This window comes from Lepidochelys olivacea (genome assembly GCF_965140295.1).
Source record: "Lepidochelys olivacea isolate rLepOli2 genome assembly, chromosome: 2".
Lineage (NCBI taxonomy): Eukaryota > Metazoa > Chordata > Testudines > Cheloniidae > Lepidochelys > Lepidochelys olivacea.
The window spans coordinates 18,395,385-18,421,842 of NC_140412.1; the positions used below are offsets into that span (position 1 = coordinate 18,395,385).

Here is a 26,458-nt window from a genome sequence, read left to right on the forward strand (position 1 = left end):
TGTCTCATTCGTCAGCACCATAGTCCGCATCACCTGAGACTCAGAGTGCAGAGTTGCAGTTAACTTCCTTTATGGTACTGGGAGTTCATCAGTGCAGTGCTATCTTCAGCACCAGTGATATCTCTATTATAGACCCTATCATCAGTTTCCTCAGCTCCGGCACTGTCCTTTTTTCCGGAGCCTTTTAGAAATGTGATGCCTCATCTGGCATCAAAGGCATCAGCTACTCATTCATCTTCAAAAAGAAAAGGAGTACTTGTGGCACCTTAGAGACTAACCAATTTATTTGAGTATGAGCTTTCGTGAGCTACAGCTCACTTCATCGGATGCATATTGCATCCGACATACTCAAATAAATTGGTTAGTCTCTAAGGTGCCACAAGTACTCCTTTTCTTTTTGCGAATACAGACTAACACGGCTGTTACTCTGAAACCTGTCATTCATCTTAAGTACTGATGCCATCCCTGTATTGGGCTTTGGACAAATCTGATCATTTGTTTGTCCTCTCTGAGGTGGCTCCTCTGCTATCACAGGATGATTTCCTGGGCTTGCTGAGATCCAGTTCAGGGACATCTTCTGCCCTTCCCTCATGTTCAAAGCATTGCTCTTGGAAGTCTTCAAGACATCTTTAGTACTGAGATTGGCACTGTTTCTGCACTAGGGATAAGTGCTCCTGACTCGGAACCTACTGGCCAGCAATGCTTTTCCCTTATTCTCAGTGGTCTCCTTGAAACTCTTGGGATATTCCTCAGTCTACAGTTCCAGTCCAGGGCAAGATCACTGATCCCAGTTGCAATTTCTGTTCTCGAGCCACTTCTGTTGCAGGTACGGTCTGAAGGCATCCCTTCTGAGCCAGTTCAACCTGATGCTCTTGCACAGGAACCAGTTTCCCCCTCAGGATCCTCCACTGGCCCTTTTTCATCACCAGACAACTCAATGGTACCAGACTCTTCTTCACATGTGCCCAAGGATTTCAAGTCATACCAGGACCTTCTCAGGTGTGTGACCTCTGCCTTGAGCATTCAGGCTGTTTGTGCAAGAGAATACACAACGTTGTTGAATAATCTCCAGTCATCAGCACCAGGGAGAATGGCCTTCCCGATAAATGAAGCTCCCTTGGAGCCTTCAAAGCCCTCAGAGAGTACCCCAGCTTTGTTACTTTCTACACCAAAGTGTTCTGAGAAAAGATTGTATATTTCTATGAAGGGCTTTTAAACCCATCCAGCTCCTAACTCTCCCTCGTGATAACAGTGGTGAGTGACAGATTACAACAGGAAAGGTATAAGACCACTCTTAAGGACAAAGAGTCTAAGAGCTGGACTTTACGGGGAAAAACAATTTACACAGTTTTTTTTACAGATGCACATTGCAAACCAACAGGTACTGTTATCCAAATATGACTTCCTTATTTGGGATTGTGTGTCTAAGTTCATGGATAAGTTGCCAGAATCCTCCAGTGTAGAGTTTAAGACATTAATTAAGGAGGGCCGTTGAGTGGCCAAAATGTCATTGAAGTCAGCTCTGGATGTGGCAGGGCCGTTGCGTGGCCAAAATGTCATTGAAGTCAGCTCTGGATGTGGCAGATGCTTCATCCAGAGTTGTGGCATCAGCTGGAACCATGGGATGGGCCTCATGGTTGCAAAATTCTGGCATAGCTCTGGATCTTCAGCTGAGTGTAGAGGACTTGCCCTTTGGTGGTTTTTTGTTTTTGGGAGAAAACCAATGAGACCTTACATTGCTTTAAAAATGTACAGGCTACTTTGTTTGTTGGGGGTTCATACCCCAGCCACCAGGAGCTCTCATTGTGGGGCCTTTCTGCAACAGCAGCAATACCGCTCACAAGGTTTTTCCGGCAGATGGCCTTCATTATTAGACAGCAGGACTTCTCCTGGAAAGGACATAAATCGCAGAGGAGGTCTTCTGGGTCTAACTTTAAACAGACAGCTTGTCCTCCACCATCATCAAATAAGCAACCAGTTTGACTTTCAGATCCAGGACAACATTCCAGTCATGACCTCCATGCCTCCATCTCCTGAGTTCGGGGATGGGCTGTCTCACTTGTACAGTGCTTGGGATGCACTAACTATGGACAAATGTGTTTAAGTACCTTGAGATTGGTTTATGACATTCAGTGCCTGTGCATCCCCCTCACCAGTCCCTCTTCAGGCATCCCTCTCATGAGCCACTGTTCCTTCAGCTGGTCCAGACTTCGCTTACCCTGAGACCTATAGAGGAGGTCCCTCTACAGCATCAGGGGGGAGGATTTTATTCCCGGTATTTCCTGGTCCCCAAATCCAAGATAGGGATGAGACCTAGTCTCAGTCTCCATGGCCTCAACAAGTACATCAGATACATGACTTTCCATATGGTCACTCTGGCATATCTCCTTCCTATGTTAAATCACAATGACTGGTTTGCTGCTTTGGCTCTTCAGGATGCCTGTGTCCGCGTGGTGATTCTCCTGGGCCAAAGAAAGTTTGTGGTAGCAGATCACCATCAGTACATAGTGGTTCCCTTTGGCCTGTCCTTGTATCCAGATGTTGTTACCAAATGCATGTCTGTTGTGACAGCATACCTCAGAAAGAAAGGAATTCACATCTTGCCATACCTGGATGATTGGTTTGTGAGAGACAGATTCCAGGAACAAGTCCTCTTTCATGTCCACTTCGCATAACGTATCTTCAGTCGTCTCGGTCTCATCTTGAACAAAGGGAAGTCAACATTAATATAATAACATCAAATTCATTGGGGCCCTACTAGATTCCACAAGTTTGAGAGCATTTCTGCTGAACAGTTTCTAGCAATTTGCTAGTCATGTCTGACACTACAATCTCAACCCTCAAATATGGTTCATATATGTCTAAGGTTACTAGGCCATATGGCCACATGCAATTAGGTAGTCAAAAAGGCAAGACTGTGCCTTTGTCTCTTTCAGGTGTGGTTGAGGTTGGTCTGTCACCCGAGTTGTCAAACATTGAACAAGCTTGTCAGAGTGCCTCTCAATCCTGCATTCCTTGCAGTGGTGAGCAAGGCATTCGATTTGCTCTTCCTCCTCCAACCAGGACTGGAGTCACTGATCCCTTCTCAATAGGCTGGGGAGTGCATCTGGGGATATTGAAGATTCAAGGTTTGTAGTTGGACCAGGAAGCTTCCCACCATATCAGTGTCTTCACAGGGCCTTCCAAACTTTCCAGGATCACATTGGGGCACAGTGGTTCATATACTCACAGACAGTAACAGAACAATGTATTATGTGTACAATCAAGGAGGAGCATGCTCCAACCAGCTGTATCAAGAGGCAACGAAATTCTGGTGATTCAGTATCAAGGAGACCATAATTCCCACAGCCGCTCACTTACCTGGAATCTGGAATCAATTGTAGACTCACAGGCTTTAAGGCCAGAAGGGACCATCACGATCATCTAGTCTGACCTCCTGCATGTCATAGCCCACAGAAACTTACCCGTCCACTCCTATAATGACCAGGATCTCTGGCTGTGTTACTGATGTCCTCAAATCTTGATGTAAAGACTTCAAATGACAGAGAATTCACCATTTACTCTAGCTCAAACCAGCAAGTGACCCATGCCCCGCACTGCAGAGGAAGGCGACCCCCCGTCCCAAGTCTCTGCTAATCTGACCCGGGGAAAAATTCCTCCCTGACCCCAAACATGGTGATCAGTTAGACCTTGAATATGTGGGCAAGACCCACCAAGAAGCCACCTGGAAAAGAATTCTCTGTAGTTACTCAGAGCCCTCCTCAAATCCAGCTGTTGCAGCTATTTGCTGATATCAGTCACTGATGGGCCATATGGCCATTGTAGGCAACCTTATTATACCATCCCCTCCATAAACTTATTAAACTCAGTCTTGAAACAAGATTGTTTTTTTGCCCCCAGTGCTCCCCTTGTGAGGATGTTCCAGAATTTCATTCCTCTGATGGTTAGAAAACTTTGTCTAATTCCAAGCCTAAACTTGTTGATGGCCAGTTTATATCCGTTTGTTCTTGTGCCAACATTGGCCCTTAATTTATACAATTCCTCTCCCTCTCCGCTCTCCATAAATATATCAAAGGAATAAATACCAATCATATTGCCCTTCTGCCTTCCTTTTGTTAGGCTGAACAAGGCAAGCTCCTTAAGTCTCCTCTCATAAGGCAGGTTCTCCATTCGTCTGTTTGTCCTGGTAGTCCTTTTCTGTGCCGGTGTGAATTCATCTTTCTTAAACATGGGAGAACATAAATGTACACAGAATTTCAGATGAGATCTCACCAGTGCCTCACACAATGGTAATGACTCTTTCCTATCTCTACTGGAAGTACCTCGCCTGATGCATCCTAGGATGGCATCAACCTTTTTCACGGCTGCATCACATTGGTCGCTTATAGTCATCCTGCAATTGACCAATATACCCATGTTTTTCTCCTCCTCTGTTCCTTCTAACTGATAAGTCACCAGCTCGTAGCAAAAATTCTTGTTGTTATCCCCTCAGGCAGGGTTGGGCAAACTATAGCCCATGGACAGCGTTTGGCCTGTCAGACCTTTTAATCTGGCCCTCGAGGTCCCGACAGGGAATGGGGTCGGGGGCTTGCCCTGCTCCAGCGTTCCAGCTGGGGAGCAGGGTTGGGGGCTTGCCCTGCTCCGTGTGGCTCCCGGAAGCAGCAGCATGTCCCCCTTTCAGCTCCTACATGTAGGGGCAGCCTGGGGGCTCCGCATGCTGCCCCTGCCCCACGCACCGGCTCTGCAGTTCTCATTGGCTGGGAACTACGGCCAATGGGAGCTGCAGGGGTGGCGCCTACAGATGGGGCAGCATACAGAGCAGCCTGGCTGGCCCTGCACCTCCACGTAGGAGCTGGGGGGAGACAGACTGCTATTTCTGGGAGCTGCTTGAGGTAAGTGTCGCCCGGAGCCTGCACCCCTGACCTCCTCCTGGGCCCCAACCCCCTACCCCAGCCCTGATCCCCTTTCCGCCCCAGCCCTGATCCCCCTCCCACACCACTCAGTCCCAGCCCGGAGCACCCTCCTGGACCCCAAACCCCTCAGTCCCAGCCCCACTCCAGAGCCACACCCCTAGGTGGAGCCATCGTCGCCACACACACACTCTACCCCCTTGCCTCAGTCCGAAGCCCCCTCCCACACTCCAAACCATAGAATCATAGAATATCAGGGTTGGAAGGGACCCCAGAAGGTCATCTAGTCCAACCCCCTGCTCAAAGCAGGACCAATTCCCAGTTAAATCATCCCAGCCAGGGCTTTGTCAAGCCTGACCTTAAAAACCTCTAAGGAAGGAGATTCTACCACCTCCCTAGGTAACGCATTCCAGTGTTTCACCACCCTCTTAGTGAAAAAGTTTTTCCTAATATCCAATCTAAACCTCCTCCACTGCAACTTGAGACCATTACTCCTCGTTCTGTCATCTGCTACCATTGAGAACAGTCTAGAGCCATCCTCTTTGGAACCCCCTTTCAGGTAGTTGAAAGCAGCTATCAAATCCCCCCTCATTCTTCTCTTCTGCAGGCTAAACAATCCCAGCTCCCTCAGCCTCTCCTCATAAGTCATGTGTTCCAGTCCCCTAATCATTTTTGTTGCCCTTCGCTGGACTCTCTCCAATTTATCCACATCCTTCTTGAAGTGTGGGGCCCAAAACTGGACACAGTACTCCAGATGAGGCCTCACCAATGTCGAATAGAGGGGAATGATCACGTCCCTCGATCTGCTCGCTATGCCCCTACTTATACATCCCAAAATGCCATTGGCCTTCTTGGCAACAAGGGCACACTGCTGACTCATATCCAGCTTCTCGTCCACTGTCACCCCTAGGTCCTTTTCCGCAGAACTACTGCCTAGCCATTCGGTCCCTAGTCTGTAGCTGTGCATTGGGTTCTTCCGTCCTAAGTGCAGGACCCTGCACTTATCCTTATTGAACCTCATCAGATTCCTTTTGGCCCAATCTTCCAATTGGTCTAGGTCCTTCTGTATCCTATCCCTCCCCTCCAGCGTATCTACCACTCCTCCCAGTTTAGTATCATCCGCAAATTTGCTGAGAGTGCAATCCACACCATCCTCCAGATCATTTCATAGAATCATAGAATCATAGAATATCAGGGTTGGAAGGGACCCCAGAAGGTCATCTAGTCCAACCCCCTGCTCAAAGCAGGACCAATTCCCAGTTAAATAATCCCAGCCAGGGCTTTGTCAAGCCTGACCTTAAAAACCTCTAAGGAAGGAGATTCTACCACCTCCCTAGGTAACGCATTCCAGTGTTTCACCACCCTCTTAGTGAAAAAGTTTTTCCTAATATCCAATCATTTATGAAGATATTGAATAAAACCGGCCCCAGGACCAACCCTTGGGGCACTCCACTTGATACCGGCTGCCAACTAGACATGGAGCCATTGATCACTACCCGTTGAGCCCGACAATCTAGCCAGCTTTCTACCCACCTTATAGTGCATTCATCCAGCCCATACTTCCTTAACTTGCTGACAAGAATACTATGGGAGACCGTGTCAAAAGCTTTGCTAAAGTCAAGAAACAATACATCCACTGCTTTCCCTTCATCCACAGAACCAGTAATCTCATCATAAAAGGCGATTAGATTAGTCAGGCATGACCTTCCCTTGGTGAATCCATGCTGGCTGTTCCTGATCACTTTCCTCTCATGCAAGTGCTTCAGGATTGATTCTTTGAGGACCTGCTCCATGATTTTTCTGAGTGAGGTGAGGCTGACTGGCCTGTAGTTCCCAGGATCTTCCTTCTTCCCTTTTTTAAAGATTGGCACTACATTAGCCTTTTTCCAGTCATCCGGGACTTCCCCGGTTCGCCACGAGTTTTCAAAGATAATGGCCAGTGGCTCTGCAATCACAGCCGCCAATCCCTTCAGCACTCTGGGATGCAACTCGTCCGGCCCCATGGACTTGTGCACGTCCAGCTTTTCTAAATAGTCCCTAACCGCCTCTATCTCCACAGAGGGCTGGCCATCTCTTCCGCATTTTGTGATGCCCAGCGCAGCAGTCTGGGAGCTGACCTTGTTAGTGAAAACAGAGGCAAAAAAAGCATTGAGTACATTAGCTTTTTCCACATCCTCTGTCACTAGGTTGCCTCCCTCATTCAGTAAGGGGCCCACACATTCCTTGGCTTTCTTCTTGTTGCCAACGTAGCTGAAGAAACCCCTCAGCTCCAGCTCAGAGCCCCCTCCCCCACACCCCAAACCCCTTCCCCAGCCAAGAGCCACCTCCTGCACCCTGAATCCCTCATTTCTGGCCCCATCCTGGAACCCGCACCCTCAGCTCAGAGCCTGTACCCCCGCCTCAGCCCGGAGCCCCCTCCCATACTCCAAACCCCTCTGCTCCTTCTCCAGTCCCCTCATACACCCCAAACCCCTCATCCTTGGCCCCCCGCCAGAGCCCGCACCTCCAGCTGAAGCCCTCACCCCCTCCTGCATCCCAACCCCCTGCTCCAGCCCGGAGCCCTCTCCTGCACCCTGAACTCCTAATGTCTGGACCCACCCCAGAGCCCGCACCCCCAGCCAGAGCCCTCACCCCCTCCCACACCCAACCCCCAATTTCATGAGCATTCATGGCCCACCATACAATTTCCATACCCAGATGTGGCCCTCAGGCCAAAAAGTTTTCCCACCCCTGCCGTAAGGGCATGACCTTGCACTTTGTAATATTAAATTGCATGTCATTTCTATTACTCACGTTTAAGGTCATCCAAATCTCCTTGTATCATAGTCTGGTCATCCTCCATATCGGCAGTACCTCCCAACTTTGTGTCATTTGCAGATTTTATTAGCATACTGCATTTTTTGTTCTGTCATTAATGAAAATATTAAATAAGATTGGTCTTGTATGCAAGCATCACACAATGGGGGATTGCTCAACTTTGTGACTTAGCAAAGCCCATCAGGACATGTCTGGGCTAGTGTTTTGCAGACACACAGACTGAGGATATAAAATAGGGGACAGTGGCATCATGCTTTTGCTTTTCTCCTTCCCTCACCTACTCTGGAAACGACAAAAATGCTGGGAAGACAAAGACTTCAACTGAGGAGACTGGTCCCAGGCTTAAAAGGGGAAGCCTGTGTATTAAGAACTGTAACATCCAGTGGAGTGAGAAAACTGCTGGAGCCAAATACTGCCTAGTCTATTAAGGTTTAAGATTTAGACTCTGCGCTTACCTTTTATTTTCTTTGGTAACTATCTCTGACCTTTTGTGTCTACTACTTATAATCACTTAAAATCTATCTTTTGGTAGTTAATAAATCTATTTTATATTTTACCAAAAACAGTGTGTTTTGGTTGAAGTGCATGGGAAATTTCAGCTCAGGTGACAAAGGCTAGTGTGTGTCCTCTCCACATCAAGGGAGGGACAGACTGGGTAATAAACTTACACTGGTTAGGCTTCTGACCAGGGCAAGACAGTACAGTCTAGGGTGCCAGGCTTGGGAGATTTGCTGGTGTCTTTCTCTGCGTGATTCGTGAGTGGCTCTGGGAGCATTCATGCTGTCTAGCTGGGTGTGGGGCTCCACATGTTGTGCTTCGTGATAACAGCGCATGGAGGGGTTTTCTGCTTGTCACTAGCAAAGTATTGTGAGAGACAGCCCGGGCTGGAGAGTTACGGGGGCAGTGCAGTACCCCAGTTCCAGGTTGTACCCTGGGGATCCTGTCACAGGTCCCAAGATGAATCCCTGAGGAACTCCACTAATAATCTCTCTCTGGCCTGATGTTTCAATATGGCTCGTTGTAGTCTCACCTCTAACCAATTCCTTACCCACCTTTTGATTCTCATATTATAATCCCCATTGTCTACAGTTTAACTAATAATTTCCCATATGGAAATGTATCAGATGCTTTACTGAAATCTAGGGAGGTTAGATCTACTGAATTTCCATTGTCTAGAAAATCTGTCATCTTCTCAAAGAAAGATTGAGTTGGTCTGCATGATCTATCTTTTGTAAAACTATGTTGAATTCTATCCCAGTTACCACTTACCTCTGTATCTTTAATCATTCTTTCTTCCAAAATTTGTTCTAAGACCTTGTATACAATGGAGGTCAAATCAATGGTCCTGTAGTTCCCCAGACCATTATGTTTTCCTTTCTTAAATATAGGTACTATATTTGCAATTCTCCAATCATAGGGTACGCCTCCTGAGTTTACAGATTCATTAAAAGTCCTTGCTATTGGGCTTGCAATTTCATGTACCAGTTCCTTTAATATTCTTGTATGGAGATTATCTGGGCACCTTCATTTGGTCCCATTAAGCTGTTTGAGTTTGGCTTCCACTCTGGAAGTGGTAATTGATGCTTCCTTATTCTCATTCCCATTAGCCGCTTCTCCCAAACTCCTCATTACCCTTACTGAAAACTGAGGCAAAGTATCTGTTTAGTAAGGTGTTTGATACTGTGCCACATGGGGAATTATTAGTTAAATTGGATAAGATGGGCATCAATAGGAAAATTGAAAGGTGGATAGGGAATTGGTTAAAGGGGAGACTACAACGGGTCCTACTGAAAGGTGAACTGTCAAGTTGGAGGGAGGTTACCAGTGGAGTTCCTCAAGGATCAGTTTTGGGACCAATCTTATTTAATCTTTTTATTACTGACCTGGGCACAAAACGTGGGAGTGTGCTAATAAAGTTTGCAGATGATACAAAGCTGGGAGGTATTGCTAATTTAGAGAAGGACAGGGATACCCTACAGGAGGATCTGGATGACCTTGTAAACTGGAGTAATAGGAATAGGATGAAATTTAATAGTGAGAAGTGTAAGGTCATGCATTTAGGGATTAATAACAAGAATTTTAGTTATAAGCTAGGGACGCATCAACTAGAAGTAACGGAGGAGGAAAAGGACCTTGGAGTATTGGTTGATCATAGGATGACTATGAGCTGCCAATGTGATATGGCTGTGAAAAAAGCTAATGTCGTCTTGGGATGCATCAGGAGAGGTATTTCCAATAGGGATAAGGAGGTTTTAGTACCGTTATATAAGGCACTGGTGAGACCTCACCTGGAATACTGTGTGCAGTTCTGGTCTCCCATGTTTAAGAAGGATGAATTCAAACTGGAACAGGTACAGAGAAGGGCTACTAGGATGATCCGAGGAATGGAAAACTTGTCTTATGAAAGGAGACTCAGGGAGCTTGGCTTGTTTAGCCTAACTAAAAGAAGGTTGAGGGGAGATATGATTGCTCTCTATAAATATATCAGAGGGATAAATACCAGAGAGGGAGAGGAATTATTTAAACTCAGTACCAATGTGGACACAAGAACAAATGGATATAAACTGGCCACTAGGAAATTTAGATTAGAAATTAGACGAAGGTTTCTAACCATCAGAGGAGTGAAGTTTTGGAATAGCCTTCCGAGGGAAGTAGTGGGGGCAAAAGATCTATCTTGCTTTAAGATTAAACTTGATAAGTTTATGGAGGAGATGGTATGATGGGATAACATGGTTTTGGTAATTAAATATTCATGGTAAATAGGCCCAATGGCCTGTGATGGGTTTTTAGATGGGGTAAGATCCAAGTTACCCGGGAAAGAATTTTCTGTAGTATCTGGCTGATGAATCTTGCCCATATGCTCAGGGTTTAGCTGATCGCCATATTTGGGGTCGGGAAGGAGTTTTCCTCCAGGGCAGATTGGAAGGCCCTGGAGGTTTTTCGCCTTCCTCTGTAGCATGGGGCACGGGTCACTTGCTGGAGGATTCTCTGCTTCTTGAGGTCTTCAAACTACAATTTGAGGACTTCAATAGCACAGATATAGGTGTGAGGTCTTTTTTAGGAGTGGTGGGTGAAATTCTGTGGCCTGCATTGTGCAGGAGGTCAGACTAGATGATCATAATGGTCCCTTCTGACCTAAATATCTATGAATCTATGAATCTAGGTGTTGGGCCATACTCAACTGGCAGTTCTAGCACAGTAGGAATTTCTCCCAGGATCATGAGTGGTCTCTGAAGTCAGTGTGTGGTGAGATCCAGCTTTGCAGAATGGGGCATTCTGACTGTTGATCTTTCTGTAACAAGAGACAACAAGAAGTGCCATCAATTTTGCTCTCAAGCAGGTCTCATCCCAGGCTTCCAAACAACCCCTTGCACTTCAATTAGGGATTAGCTCTGATGTATGCTTCCACCCTCCCCAATCCCAGTCACCACAAAGGTCATTTTAAAGCTGAAGTTGGAGCATGCCAAAATGATTCTCCACACTCCAGCTTCGCTGAAGCAATGTTGGTTGTCTGACCTTCTCAGTCTGTTGGTTCAGCCTCCCATATTACTTCCTCTTCATCCTGACCTACTGACTCAGCACCACGAGTTGGGTCAACTAAGGTCAAGTTTTGCACTTAGCACTCTGTATCTCATGGTGTGGATGTTGCATGACTAGATGAGGAGGGAGCAACAATGTTCGGAAGCTGTTTGACAGATGTTGCTTAACAGTAGGAGGCCTTCTATTACGGCAGCTTATTGGTCCAAGTGGAGAATTCAGCCAATACTGGCCTTCATTCAGGACATTTTGGAGTATCTATTACACATCAGTCTTCTGGTCTCTTACTCAGTTCACTGAGGGCTCACCTAATAGTGATGGCAGCATTTCGTCTGCAAGTCAGTTCTCTCAAATCCCAAGGTATTATTGAGGGAACTTGTTAAAATATGGGAGAATGTGTGTTTACAGAATGGCTATTTTTCCATCATGATGTTATACAATGTATGTTTTAGTAAAATTTCTAGATCACATTACAGTGAAATAAGTTTCCCAAAATCTATTTTAATTATAATTCCAGCACAAAAATTGAAAAGGAAAAAAGAGAACATGCAAAACAGCATGGGATGATACGAACAGAGATAACAGGAGCTGAGATAGCAGAAGAAATGGAGAAGGAAAGGCGACTATTTCAGCTCCAGATGTGTGAAGTAAGAAACAACTTTCACCATTTAATTATGTGTCATACTTTAATAGAAGTGTCCTATCGATCCTATTAGAAAGTGGTGATGAAATTCTCTTGCTAGTGAAATTAGAAAATGCATTTGGCTGTCAAGTGGCTGAACTATATTAAAGATTATTGTTCTGGAAATCCTATGCAAGACATGGCTTCGCCATCCTCTCATTTTGAGTTTCAGTCCTCTGTTTAGATTGTTAGAGTAAGGCTCTCGAGCTAAAGAAAGCATAGTAAGCAAAAACAGTTTTCTTGGTCTTTAGGTGCAAAGCATTGCTGTTCCGGATGTCTTTTCTGATATATTGTTTGTAAAATTAGGAAATATTTGGTTGAGAATCTGGTGATGCCTGTTAAACTGACATGTTAGTTCAATCAATATTAATTTACGATGATCGCTTCTAAAATATTTACTAGTAACTTTTAAAATAGTTCTCTTTATATTCAATTTGAGGAGAAATCAATTAGAATTTGATAACATTCTTATTTTGAAGTAATGCACTAATAATTGTGATGTAATGAAAAGGCATGTCTTCCTACCGTTTGAGGGGGAAAAATTCCTGCATTTATGGCAAACTTGTATTAGAAATTGTTAAAATTAGTTCATTTGGGCATTCTAAAAACATACTAATTTATTTTGCGTATTCAGGTTTTAATCATTGTGTGTTGGTTCAATGTTCTGCAAATCAGCAACAAGGTAACCACAGAGATCATTATTGAATTAGTTGAACAGATTGGAGACAGAAGCTCTTCTTTTTGAACATAGCTGAAGATCTAACGTATAAATATCATCAGCAAGTTATGTTTTTATTTCTACAGTATCTCATTAAGGTTAATGAAATCAAGACAAAAAAAGGTGTGGACCTTCTACAGAATCTTATTAAGTATTATCATGCACAGTGCAAGTAAGTATAACACTTTGGATCGTTAAATCCAATATTTCAGTTAAACAAATGTGTTTCTCTACCTCCCTTTGCTACATTGTCTTGATGGTGTCTGTCTTTTGATGGTGGGTCATTGAAGCATTTGAGGCTTTTCTGCCAAATAAATCTGACAACAGAAATGTGAACATTGCCTAGCTTTGACTCAAGTCCAGGTAATGTCTATTCCAAGCAGACTGTTAAATTGGGCCATTCTGAATATTTAATGATCAGTGCTGTCTATGAATTGAGAGCCATTGAATTTGATTTTAAAGTATCAATAGAATTCAGTTCTTTATTCAATTTTGTGTTCCATTTAATATCACTAGGGTAAAGTGACTGGACTGCAGTAGAATACATGCTAGCTCTCTTATGTGTATCCATAATTCTTACTAGTAAACGAACTTGAAGATAGTGTTTTGTAAGGCCATATCAAATTTGTATCTTTCATTTCTGTTCTGAGTTTCTCACTCTGTGGGAGTGAGAGGGTTGAAGGGTATTTTTTGTATTGCACAACAGTGATCCATTAGGTTAATTAGGGAATAGCTTTGTCTGGTCCAAATACTGCTCTCTCTAGTCCTCCTCCAAGTGAAAAGATGGTGACTACAATATGACCAACCTAAATAGAGATTCCACAGGCAAGTAAAGAACTGCTTCCTTCAAAAAGAAAAGAGGGAACCAGAGAGAGAGGTAGGTCTAGTGAAAAGGCAGCATAACCCTCTAGTGCTGTGTAGGAAGCAGATTTTAACTGTCAAAGCAGATGGAGCTGGAATGTAATGAACAGGTAACTTGCTTACTTCTACGTAATAATAATTAATATTTACATAGCACTTTTAGTCTTCAAAATCATTTTACAAACAAGTAATCCTGACAGCATCCATGTGACATCAGTAGATAAGTGGTAAATTATATCAGTTTTTACAGATGGGAGCACAGAGGCAGACTTACCAAAACTAGACTTTAAGACGCTTTTGTCTTGAATTGATGCACAAGATGAGGGAGATCTCATGTGCAGCTGTGATGAGAGAGAGAGAGAGAGAGAGATAGGAATCGCTAAAGAGAAAAATGTTTACTAGCAGTGATAAAATAAAACAATGAAATTTATCTCTATTGATGTTGGTATCTAGGGGTAGAAGTCAGTGTTAAATCTCTTCTGCTGACAGAAGTGGTAAGGGAGAGTGTGCCATTGAAATCTTAAGAGAAATACATGAATTAAGAGCTTGTCTCTCTGGTGGATAAATTACAGTCTCTTTCCCAGAGCTTTCCACTTAAAATAAATACTTAGTTGACAGAGATTAATATTGTGTTTATCTACAGAGGTTTGTATGTCCTATGTCTACCTATCAGTTGATGAATGCAGTTTGGGTGAATGTGTGTGGGGTTTGCAGAGTTTTATGAGACTCGTACACGTAGGCTTTTGCAGTGTGTGTACTGTGTGAATTTGCTTTTTACATGACATCACTGTATACTCTGAAGTCTGAAATGCTAAAACCAAATCAAAATTGTATGCAAAAGCAGTTTCAAGATTAACTCAGTCATAAAATTACATATATTTGGGCATACTCTGTATTCATGCAGTAAGGGATATTTGTGAAGAATTATAATATAACATTCATATCTTTAAAGTGCTTTCAAATTAGAGCTATGTGGAAACGATATTTCAGATGGTTTCAGACAACTGGTAATGGGTATAAGTTGTGTATAATTTTCAATGTAAAATTCAATGATTTTTGATACAGAAAATTCATGTATTGCTGATAAATCACGGGTATTTTCCATTGTAGTTTCTTCCAAGATGGCTTGAAAACTGCTGATAAGTTGAAACAGTATATTGAAAAGTTGGCTGCCGATTTATACAATGTAAGTAATTTGAGGTACTGTAGTGTTTTGAAAATAGGAAAATGTTTTTGCTTGTTCATCTGAATTCAGTCTTAAGTGCTATCAGTAAACCGAAATAACTAAATAGCTAAAAGTATAATCTAACTTCACATTTACACTGTAAAAATAAAAAAGTGTTCCTTCAAGCCTCAACTGTAACTAAAATGGTGGGACAAGCTATCTTAGTAGTTAGATGGTACTAACTGTTTCCTAAAACCTTTGCATTCTGTAAGTTATACCATGATTTACTTTGAGGAAGAAGTTATCTATTCAGCTGCAAATAGAGGCTTTAACTGTTGTACCATGTGGATAGTACTGGATGGGTATTCTTGCATCAGATATTCACTAATATAGCACAAATTTTATCTGTGTCTGGTTTTCATAATGGACTGCTTGACAATACAGACTTAATTTGGAATTGTGTACAACACAGCATTTGATGAGTGAATTGTGTAGTTCTGTAATCTCTCAAATACTAATATTGCAAATGGTGATTGTTGATTTGGAGGCAAAAAATGATAAAGTATTAGAGCTCAGTGTCACCAATGTAATTTTGTATTTCATAATCTGAAGTCATAAGGTACATGTACATGGCATAAAAAATCCTGTGGCAATAAGTCTCAGAGCCTTGGACAATTGACTTCAGCTCATGGGCTCTCACTATAGGACTAAAAATAGCAGTGTCGATATTCCTGCTAGGACTGGAGTACGGGCTCAGAAACCCAGCAAGGGAGGAGGGTCTCCTAGTCTGAGCTCCAGACTGAACAGGAACATTTACACTACTATTAGCCCTGTAGCATGAGCCCCGCAAGCCCGAATCAGTTGACCTACAACTCTGACCCGCTTCCACTACTTGGTTGATTGGTTTGTTTGTTTTTGTTGTGTAGACATTGCCATGGTAATCCCATTAGCTTTTGTAGTTTATTAGTCTGGGGGCATAATGTGTTAAAATCTCATTCTGGAAGCAAGTGAACGATACAAAGGTAAGGAAAGTGTCATTTGATTTGTAAAAATCTACAGAATCATAATTTCAGTGGTGTCACCCTCTATGGCGTAATGGGGTCGGGGGGGGGTGTTACTTCTGCTGCCAGATCTCCAGTTGGTGAAATTTGATAAGTGTCATTGGAAATGGGTCAAGTTGGGTATCGTTCAAAAGCCCTTTCTCCCACAAACACAATGATGACAAACATGACATACATATGTAGATATGTATTTGAGATAATGTTTAAAACCCAACATTTTAATTATACTTCAACACAGGGATGTCTTGCTTACATAAAAAACATGTTGATCTTTGGTAATACTAGGGAAGCTAGTCTGGACATGCTGGACTGAAAACATGTATTCATCATCAGTGTTGTCCTTGTCTAGGGCCTCACTGCTAGCTATGTGATCACACTGATCCTTGTACATGCCAAGCTAACACATCTCTATGCCAGGCAGGCTGCTGGCCAGACATTTGCAGGGTGTTGAGCATCTGGTCATTGCATACAAGCATTTGATTAGCTGAAGGATTGATTCAAGAATGCATGGTATTTCACACTTAACTGATGTGATCAGGTTCTCCTCGAAGACCGATTCATGCCCAATATGGGAAGATAGTTTTGGATGCGCTTAATCGTCCTAAAACCATTTCATTACTTGGTAGTTTGCCCTTTTGGTAGCAGGTATAAATGTACCCCTTGTCAGTGGCAACTTTTCTCTTTCTGCTTCTTAGACAATATCCACCAACATAGCTCTGCAAGTGTTACAATCTTGGTCTTGAAATGGTAAACTCAGCATATGAATGCTGGCAACGTGCCAGCTTTTAATGTTCTAAGTAGTAGGAACACAGCTTGGAGGGATATACTGTGATTCTGATTCCCAGCAGCATGCACAAAAATAGAATCTTGAGGAAGTATTGGGTACCTTCTCACAGAGAGCACTAGAAAATCTGTCAGTAGGTGTTGGCTTAGAAAGACTATGCAAGTTGTGCATTAGTTTGCTTTTCTCCTGGCACGTATACATTGTTCCTTTACATTCGACCATCAGTCGTGGTATCACGGAGAACTCCTACTTTCCCAAAGTCTCACATAGATCAGTATCACCCTGAGATCTAGACACAACAAGGAGATGAGTAAACAATGACCTGTCTGTAATCTTATCACTGAAGATTTGCTATTAATGAGCTCCGGTCTGTCATATGCAAATTGGTTTTCAGAGAGAGTAAGATCATCCTGTAGCTTTAAAATCGACCCTTCTTAACGTTTAACAGCACCTGATGAGACTAGATGATGTTTGGTTACTTCTGGGGAGTCATCTCAGCCATGCTTAATGTTTCATTTGAAATTCGATGGAGTTCTGGGATTGTCAGGAAAATAGGAAAGAGCATTTGTATACTGACAGGTTTCAGAGTAACAGCCGTGTTAGTCTGTATTTGCAAAAAGAAAAGGAGTACTTGTGGCACCTTAGAGACTAACCAATTTATTTGAGCATAAGCTTTTGTGAGCTACAGCTCACTTCATCGGATGCATCCGATGAAGTGAGCTGTAGCTCATGAAAGCTTATGCTCAAATAAATTGGTTAGTCTCTAAGGTGCCACAAGTACTCCTTTTCCATTTGTATACTGTTATGCCCACCAACCCGCCCCCTCACCTCTCCCTCCCCAAGGACTTTCAAAGCTCTGTATTCTTGTTTTAGGGCATCATGTGGACAGAAGTGGCCAAGAGGCAACCTTCTAACAACCACATTTCGTTTTCAAAATTTCTCCCATATGTCAGGGTCAGACTTTTCCATATCTCTTATTCAGGTTGGGCATCATCTATCGGTCCCTGAAACTCCCAACATACTGCATGCAGGACAAAATGCCTTTCTGTAAAATTTTAGCAGCTGCAAACAGTGTCTTAATATTACTGTTGGAATCAGCTCTTTTTTTCTGCTTTTGATAGTGCCACTTCTTTTGAAGATTTCAAGGATATGTGCTGAGATTCATTTCTGTGGATCAGATTGCAAAAAGCAATGTTCGTAGCCCGCAGTTCATCTTCAATATGTGCTCTAAGAGCCTTTCTGTTAAACATTTGTTCCTTTTCTATCCCATTCAAAGCATATATTTCTCTCTATTTAGTTTCTGCATCAGCCATCAACAACACTTTCCCATTCATTAGAGCCTCTGCAAGACAATTAGTCAACTCCAGTTGAGTTGTACAGTTTGCAGTGGTAAAACCAGTATTTGTTTCTTTTACTTTTGATGCAACACATTACATACTTCCTTGGCATAGTCGATGTGATAGGCAGTGTTGTATGTGTGGGTGTCTTTTGGATCAATGCAGCCACTTAAAACTTTATTTTCCAGGGAATGTTCTCACCAAGGGTGACTACTTCATATAGTTTCTCACTTGTCTCATGTGTTGAAACTATATTTAATGGATGCCATTGGGCTTCCAGCTTACCAGACAAGAAGCAGGTGTTCTCGAAACATGTGCCATGGGAACTAGTATAAGGTGAGTCTTGCCCACAGCTAGCACATATCCCAGCATCTTCAACTTTTTCCTGATGCACAATGTACTTCCTCTCCAGCCTTGCTAAATTCAGGTTATGGGTGCACTTCTTACAGCATTTAAAGTGCCACTGAGCATTGTGTTTAACCAGGTCCTCCACAGTTATAGTCTCCAAAGATTCAGCGGTTAGTCAGTACTCTTGTGTCTCCCCATTAATGCCTAAAAAGGATCAAGACCGAAGTAAAAATAAGGATTTTGTAATAAATTACTTTGGAATTGTAATTAATTATGTTATGTAATATACGTTATGTAACTACATGCATACCGTTTGCAGATGAATTCCAGTAATTTCTGGCTGGATGCTGACGTCTTAACCAGTACCTCATTACAACTGTTTTGGCATAATAAATAAAGCTGATAATCAGTCCCACGGAACCACTTCTTGTTTTGCTGATGATGGCAAATCAACTTGAAGCTCTCCTTCCATTTAGAGTAATCTGTAACCTTAAAAAAATTTAGCAGGTATGTTCTGGACATTAACTGATAACACAGTACTGTCAGTCAAAGGCCACAATTTATCTTCGTGAGGACTGCATGTTTGACATGCCTGTGTTAAAGTATAATTTAAAAAATATATTTTAAAACATTTTCTTAAATATATATTTACATAATTGTTCTAGGATTTGTCATATTTGATACCATTTTTTTCGAGGGAGATAGGGCTTTTGAATGATACCCAGCTCAATCCATTTCCAACAACACTGTATTATTAAAATTTCTACCAACTGGTGGACCTCAACCTGGGAGCCAGGATGGCAGCGATTCCCTCCTATCATGCTGCAGAAGTTGACACTGTTAAACTGAGATTCTGTAGACTTTTACAAATCAGATGACATCACCCCTACCTCTGGCCACAGAATTACACATGCTCCCAGACCTTATGTATGTGGTTGAATTAAACTCTTTCCGTTTCCAGTCTAGTTATAAACCAGCTGTCAAGCTTATTTGAAATATTAAGACTTTGGAGACTAATTTAGTGGTGTTAACTATAATGAACCATTAACATATGGCAAGAAAGTACATGCTATCCATTTGCAGAGACTGAAGAGGCTATTTCTCAATATACATTCACTTTGGCTTGCTTTTGAGGTATATGCGTATAGAGGATAAATACATAAGGAATAGACTACTGTGTGTTTAATTTTCATGGGTGACTGTAATGGCTCTGAGTGGTGGGGTGTGCTATCACAGTCCTTTGCTTATCTCTGGTGCTCCCTGCAGGCTGCTGGCCAACCTTATTGGATCTTCCTTCCGTGGCTTGGCTTTCCAATCCAGTCACAAAGTCTGAATGAACCCTTTCTGGGGTATCCAAGTCCAATAACTAAACAGTCTTTTTGCCCTCGCTCAGGTCTTCAGCCCTGGCTCTGGGCACTTTAAATTGGGCTGTTTGTTCAGGCTCCCAAATAAAGCCTGTCCCCTTCTTGGGGTTTATACTTTAGCTGTGGCTGGTAGGGGAACCCAGGCACACCCACTATTCTGAGTTCCAACACAGGAACCCTATACACAGTAGCCACTTACTGCTTACTTCAGTCCGTTGCTATTTCTCTGGTCTTCTCCTACCAGACCCTTTTTGTCTCCAGCCCTATTTCAGGGCCAGCATCCTTCGGTTCTTTTCTATCTCCAAGCCATAGAGGACCTCTCTTTCTCACTCCTCTGATTTCAGCCAGGATGACCTGCTAAGGCCCTGCCGTTCCTGTTATCTGAGCCTGAGGGCTCTGATTGGCTTGACTGTCCCTACCCCTTTCAGACCTTGGAGGACCAGGTTTCTTTAGCTTCCAACATGGCTGCTTCAGTGAGGCCTCACCAGAAAGGCATGGAGGACCCACCTTTGCTCCACTTTTTCTCCTATCTCACTGCTTCCTGGGGCAAGCGTAGCAGAGCAGCGGGACCTCAGGCAGGGGCCACGAAGGCCAAATACAGAGTGCCAAATTTGGTGAATTTAAACTTTGAAGGTAAAAGTTGCTTTTAGAAAAGGAAATAATACCAGTAATTTTTCCTTCCACAGATAAAGCAGACACAAGATGAAGAAAAGAAACAGCTTACTGCGCTCCGAGACTTGATAAAATCCTCTTTACAGCTTGATCAGAAAGAGGTAGGTAATTTTACATGTCTTACTCTCGAGCAGAATGTAAATTGTATGAAGTCTGAGTTGAAAACTGGCGTATATAGGCATCATTTCTTTGTGCAGAACAATTTGTTTGTTTCCTAAACAGTATTCAACAAAAATAACATTCAAAATATCCAACTACATGTCAATACAGAGCAAGGTTTTGGATATTTGTCAGATTTCATATGTGAGAAGAGACCCTTCCCTCCCCTTCTGCTCCTCAAAAGAAACAGCAAGAAATCATACTACAAATTCTGTGCAATACTATGATGCTAAGTAACAAAATATTTCAAAATAAAAATGAGATCTGCCTTTGCGTATTCGTCCCATGCTGCTGCCATTTTATTTTGTGATGTCGGTAATACTTAAGATGGGAAAGAAGATAAACCTATTTTTAAAATAAAAACTTAATTTTTTCAAAAGAAAATGTTTACTGTTAAGGCTGGTCCAGATCTTCCTCCTCTCACATCTTGATTACAGCAGCAGGACATATATAATGAAGTTTGGTCTGTATGACCAACTACTCCTAACAGGGTCACCTGACCCAACCATGTTCTTAAACACCATGCAAATAAATATGCCCTCCTTCTATGATTTCTTAATGTCACGTTTTGTATGCTTAGTTGCAGAGAAAGCGTTGTAATTACAGTTTGAGCAGAGGGTCTACTTAGTAAATTTTAAAATTAATGTCATTAAGGGTCAAAAATAACAACTATCCATCCCTCATCTAACTATATTAAGAATGTGAAATATTTAATATTTAATTTACACATATGGTGAAAATAACATTAGGAATCTGAAGTTTTCCGTCTTTTTTATGATCAATTATTTCAGTTACTTAATATAGTTATAGTATAGCCCTTATATTGCACTCTACTATAGTGTTTTTAAAGCTCTCCATCTCTGGAGTAACCAGTTATGTACCATGCTGGTAGCCAGTGTAATACAAAGCCTTGCTGGCAACTAGTGTTGTACCTCATTGGCTGCTCAGTCTAAATCTAAACATCAGCTGGTATATAGATGTAGAAATTAAAAATAATCTGAGGGAAATCAAATGCGAAAGTGTTGATCATATTCTCTCCAAAACAGTGAAGAACATGATTCAGTTTTAGTAGTTTAAAAAATGGAAAACTCTATCAAATCTTCTTTTGTTCTTAAACGTAGGGTACTAAAAATGGCAATCAGTGGATTGTGCAGATGATTTTGTAATGGCATACATTGTAAATCATGAGCACCCTCCACTCTCTAATAAGATTCTTATGAAGATTAATGCCTTGGTGGGGATCCTATAATTGGGCAGTATTGCTAATGTTAGATAGTGGACATTGGTAACCAGAACAAATGACCATTTTTTATATACTTTATATTGTTAATTTTGTATGTAGCACACGGAAATTCTTTAGCTGATGTCTGTAGATTGCAATATGACTTCTCAGAGGGTTTATTTAAAGTCAGATGTATAGTCATAATTTAGTATTTTTGTAAATTATTAAAAGACAGTCATTCTTTCCCACATCTTCATACTTAACACAAATTTTAAGTGTTATTTTATAATTGTTGGCTTCATTAACAGAAATGGATTAACGGAAAAATTTCATAAATTTTAAAATAATTTTATCAAGAAATCTAGAAACAGAAATGTTTATTCTTGTTTTATTTTAAGATCTATCACTAATAAAAAAGAGATATAGAAACATTTGACATCAGAATCCCAACACGTTAACAGAGCATAGTAATTCATTCCTGAAATATATATAATCATGTGTTTTAGTATGCCAGTTTTAAAGTTGTTTATCAGTTAATCTGAAACAGCTCAGTGTTTTTTTCATCATTTCATAGCATTAGTAATTCTACTGAGAATTAAAAAATAAATATAGACTACCTTTCTGAATTTATAGTGTGCTAGGGGCCATTATCTTCAAGACAGTTTTCAAAACTCAGAGAGGCTTACTTAAAAATGCAACTTGTGCTCCTGTATGTATTCCTTATAATAGAGTCACTGAGTATTGCATGTTTAACACCCAGAATTCATACATGTTTTTTTGTAAACAAAAGGATTATGAAACATAGACAATGGATCAAAAGGATAATCCACTAGAGAGAGCATTCCATACATACAACCAGTGAACTCCTGGTCCAATTGAAGTCAACAGGAAAACTCGCATTGACTTCAGTAAGACCAGTATTTTACCCAGTATGTTCTCCAAGTTTCTCTAAGGTCTTGTTTATATGCTAACTGCAACCAAAAGAGCTCAATCAGCTGTAAATTCACACCTTTTGCTATTTAATTGCATATTTTGTTTGCACATTTTTATTTCTGACTAAATTCATCTTATTTCAGTGAAATTTAAGTTGGCAAAAAATGAATACAAGTTCCATTGAAATATAGCACTTTTTTTCTGAAGTATGTTTCCACACACAGACATGCAATAAAATAACTAACTAAAATGTGAATTAGAACTGATTTAGTTATTCCAGTTGCAGTTACCATGTGTCAAGCTGTCAGACTTAAATAAAAGATAAACCCACTTTTAAAATTAAATTTTGGCTTGAAAAGGATACTTTTAAAGTAAAAGGAGGAAGGTCATTATTCTCAAATATTCAGTGAGCTCAGGGGAGGCATTTACTATAATGAAAGAATAAATTGTTTTCAGGGAAAGAAGTTCTATTTGAATAGATATTGACACCCAAATGGTGTTTTGAAATCATTTAAAAAAATTTCATAGAATCATAGAATATCAGGGTTGGAAGGGACCCCAGAAGGTCATCTAGTCCAACCCCCTGCTCAAAACAGGACCAATTCCCAGTTAAATCATCCCAGCCAGGGCTTTGTCAAGCCTGACCTTAAAAACCTCTAAGGAAGGAGATTCTACCACCTCCCTAGGTAACACATTCCAGTGTTTCACCACCCTCCTAGTGAAAAAGTTTTTCCTAATATCCAATCTAAACCTCCCCCACTGCAACTTGAGACCATTACTCCTCGTTCTGTCATCTGCTACCATTGAGAACAGTCTAGAGCCATCCTCTTTGGAACCCCCTTTCAGGTAGTTAAAAGCAGCTATCAAATCCCCCCTCATTCTTCTCTTCTGTAGGCTAAACAATCCCAGCTCCCTCAGCCTCTCCTCATAAGTCATGTGTTCCAGACCCCTAATCATTTTTGTTGCCCTTCGCTGGACTCTCTCCAATTTATCCACATCCTTCTTGAAGTGTGGGGCCCAAAACTGGACACAGTACTCCAGATGAGGCCTCACCAATGTCGAATAGAGGGGAACGATCACGTCCCTCGATCTGCTCGCTATGCCCCTACTTATACATCCCAAAATGCCATTGGCCTTCTTGGCAACAAGGGCACACTGCCGACTCATATCCAGCTTCTCATCCACTGTCACCCCTAGGTCCTTTTCCGCAGAACTGCTGCCTAGCCATTTGGCCCCTAGTCTGTAGCGGTGTATTGGATTCTTCCGTCCTAAGTGCAGGACCCTGCACTTATCCTTATTGAACCTCATCAGATTTCTTTTGGCCCAATCCTCCAATTTGTCTAGGTCCTTCTGTATCCTATCCCTGCCCTCCAGCGTATCTACCACTCCTCCCAGTTTAGTATCATCCGCAAATTTGCTGAGAGTGCAATCTACACCATCCTCCAGATCATTTATGAAGATATTGAACAAAACCGGCCCCAGAACCGACCCCTGTGGCACTCCACTTGACACCGGCTGCCAACTAGACATGGAGCCATTGATCACTACCTGTTGAGCCCGACAGTCTAGCCAGCTTTCTACCCACCTTATAGTGCATTCATCCAGCCCATACTTCCTTAACTTGCTGACAAGAATACTGTGGGAGACCAGGAGAAGCTGATAGGGGGGTTGCTGGTTCACCCCAGTTCCAAGTCCCCACCAGCTGGCTCCAACGGACTGCCCTTTCTGCAAGCAGTGGACAAAGCAGGCGGCTGCCAAACAATGTTATAAGGGAGCATTGCACAACTTTAAACGAGCATGTTCTCTAATAGAATTTGTAAAACAAGGATGTTTTTTTCCAAGTTCCTCAATCCCTAATAACTTTTTAAGTGAAGCTGAGATGTTCTATGGAATTAAAAAGATTTATAGAGTTCAATTCACCAACAATGTCTCTTGACATTGCTCTGCTGCAGAGTCTTCTATTACCCAATACTCCTTTTCTTTTTCCAGTCTGTTTTCTAGGCCTAAAATGCACTAGAATTTGCATTACTGCATTTATGAAGAAAAAACCCAATACAATACAGTAACTCCTCGCTTAGCGTTGTAGTTATGTTCCTGAAAAATGTGACTTTAAGCAAAACGATGTTAAGCGAATCCAGTTTCCCCATAAGAATTAATGTAAGTAGGGGCAGCTAGGTTCCAGGGAAATTTTTTTCACCAGACAAAAGACTATATTATATGTATACAAACAGTATAAGTTTTATACAAACAATTTAATACTGTACACAGCAGTGATGATTGTGAGGCTTGGTTGAGGTGGTGAAGTCAGAGGATGGGATATTTCCCAGGGAATGCCTTACTGCTAAATGATGAACTAGAACAGCTGAGCCCTCAAGGGTTAACACATTGTTGTTAATGTAGCCTCACACTCTACAAGGCAGCACAAATGGAGGGAGGGGAGACAGCATGGCAGACAGAGACTCCTACCTGTGTGTGTGCGAGACAGAGAGAGAGAGAGAGATGCATATTATCCCTTTAAGTATGCTGACCCCACTCTAAGTACATTGCCTTTTTAAGTAGATCAGCAAGCTCCCTCTGTCCTGAGCCCTGTTGTGTGTCCCCCCTGCTCTATGGCTATGGTGTAAGCGGGATGCAGGGGGGAGGGGGACACCCTGACATATTAACCATTCTTCCTCCTCCCCCTCCTCCGCCGCCCTGTACAGCAAGTAGGAGACTCCCTCCAAGGCAGAGGGCAGGAGCAGCACATGGCAGTGCGGGGAGGGACAACTGAACTGCCTGGCAACTGATAGCCTGTTGGGAGGCTACAGCACAGGGAATTTAGGGGAGCGGGAAGCTGATGGGGGGTTGCTGGTTCACCCCAGTTCCAAGTCCCCACCAGCTGGCTCCAACGGGCTGCTCTTTCTGCAAGCAGTGGACAAAGCAGGCGGCTGCCAAACAATGTTATAAGGGAGCATTGCACAACTTTAAACGAGCATGTTCTCTAATAGATCAGCAACGTAACAACGAAACAACGTTAACCGGGACAACTTTAAGTGAGGAGTTACTGTAACTTATACTGTACTCCTAAATACTTACGTGCTTTGTTAAACTGAGTCCTTACTCATTAGATTGTCACAGCTTTTAAAATATACAATAGCTTTTTAGTCCTTTAATACCAAAATAACATAGCACTCAGCACACGAGTTAAATGACATTGACACAGAAGATACATGACCCTGGTTTGAACAACGAATTCTTCAATGATCTATGGGTATTTGAACTTTTACATGATTAAAGTTGGAGTTTGTTACTGAAACAGATGGCATGGCTGTTAGAGATTAAGGGCATTTTTCCCTTGCATTACTGCATTGTAGCATTTAACATCAGGAAATTTACAGATAATTCAGAATATTACAGCATATGAACTGAAATTGGATTTTCTCTTGCAGATTTGTAAGGTTCTAAACTATTTTAAATTGCATCAAAATTCACAAATTAACTTACCATTTACCTTCCAAAGTACTTTAAGGTAGTAAAATTGAGGTCTTGGCTGTTCATAATTAAAGCTCCCATGACACTTTTAACACAAACCAGATACCTTGTAGCTCTTCTTTGAGTGATTGCACGTGTCAGTTCCAGTGTAGGTACGTGTGTGCTCCCTGCTTAGATGTTGGAGATTTTTTTCCTCAGTGGTACCCATTGGGGTAGCTCAAGTGCCACTGTGTGCTGATAAAAGAGGGAACCACCTCTGGCCCCCCTCAGTTCCTTCTTATCACCAGTCACAGTTGTCAGAGCAATTCCAGACTTGATTAATTCAGTACTTCCCTCGCTTTTTTTTCTATATACACCTCTACCCTGATATAACGTGACCCGATATAACACGGGTTCTCATACAATGTGGTAAAGCAG

The 26,458-nt window shown here is 42.1% G+C and overlaps 1 protein-coding gene across 3 annotated transcripts in view; it reads left to right on the forward strand.

Moving 5' to 3' along the window:
* Positions 1 to 26,458, forward strand: part of ASAP1 (ArfGAP with SH3 domain, ankyrin repeat and PH domain 1) — a 368,734-nt gene that overhangs the window by 221,395 nt on the left and 120,881 nt on the right. For all 3 annotated transcript variants that reach the window (XM_084619542.1, XM_084619543.1, XM_084619541.1), the window contains exons 8-11: positions 11,782 to 11,911; positions 12,751 to 12,836; positions 14,636 to 14,711; positions 20,271 to 20,357. In XM_084619542.1, coding sequence (XP_084475668.1) covers positions 11,782 to 11,911; positions 12,751 to 12,836; positions 14,636 to 14,711; positions 20,271 to 20,357 — 379 coding nt within the window. The remainder of the gene's footprint in view (positions 1 to 11,781; positions 11,912 to 12,750; positions 12,837 to 14,635; positions 14,712 to 20,270; positions 20,358 to 26,458) is intronic.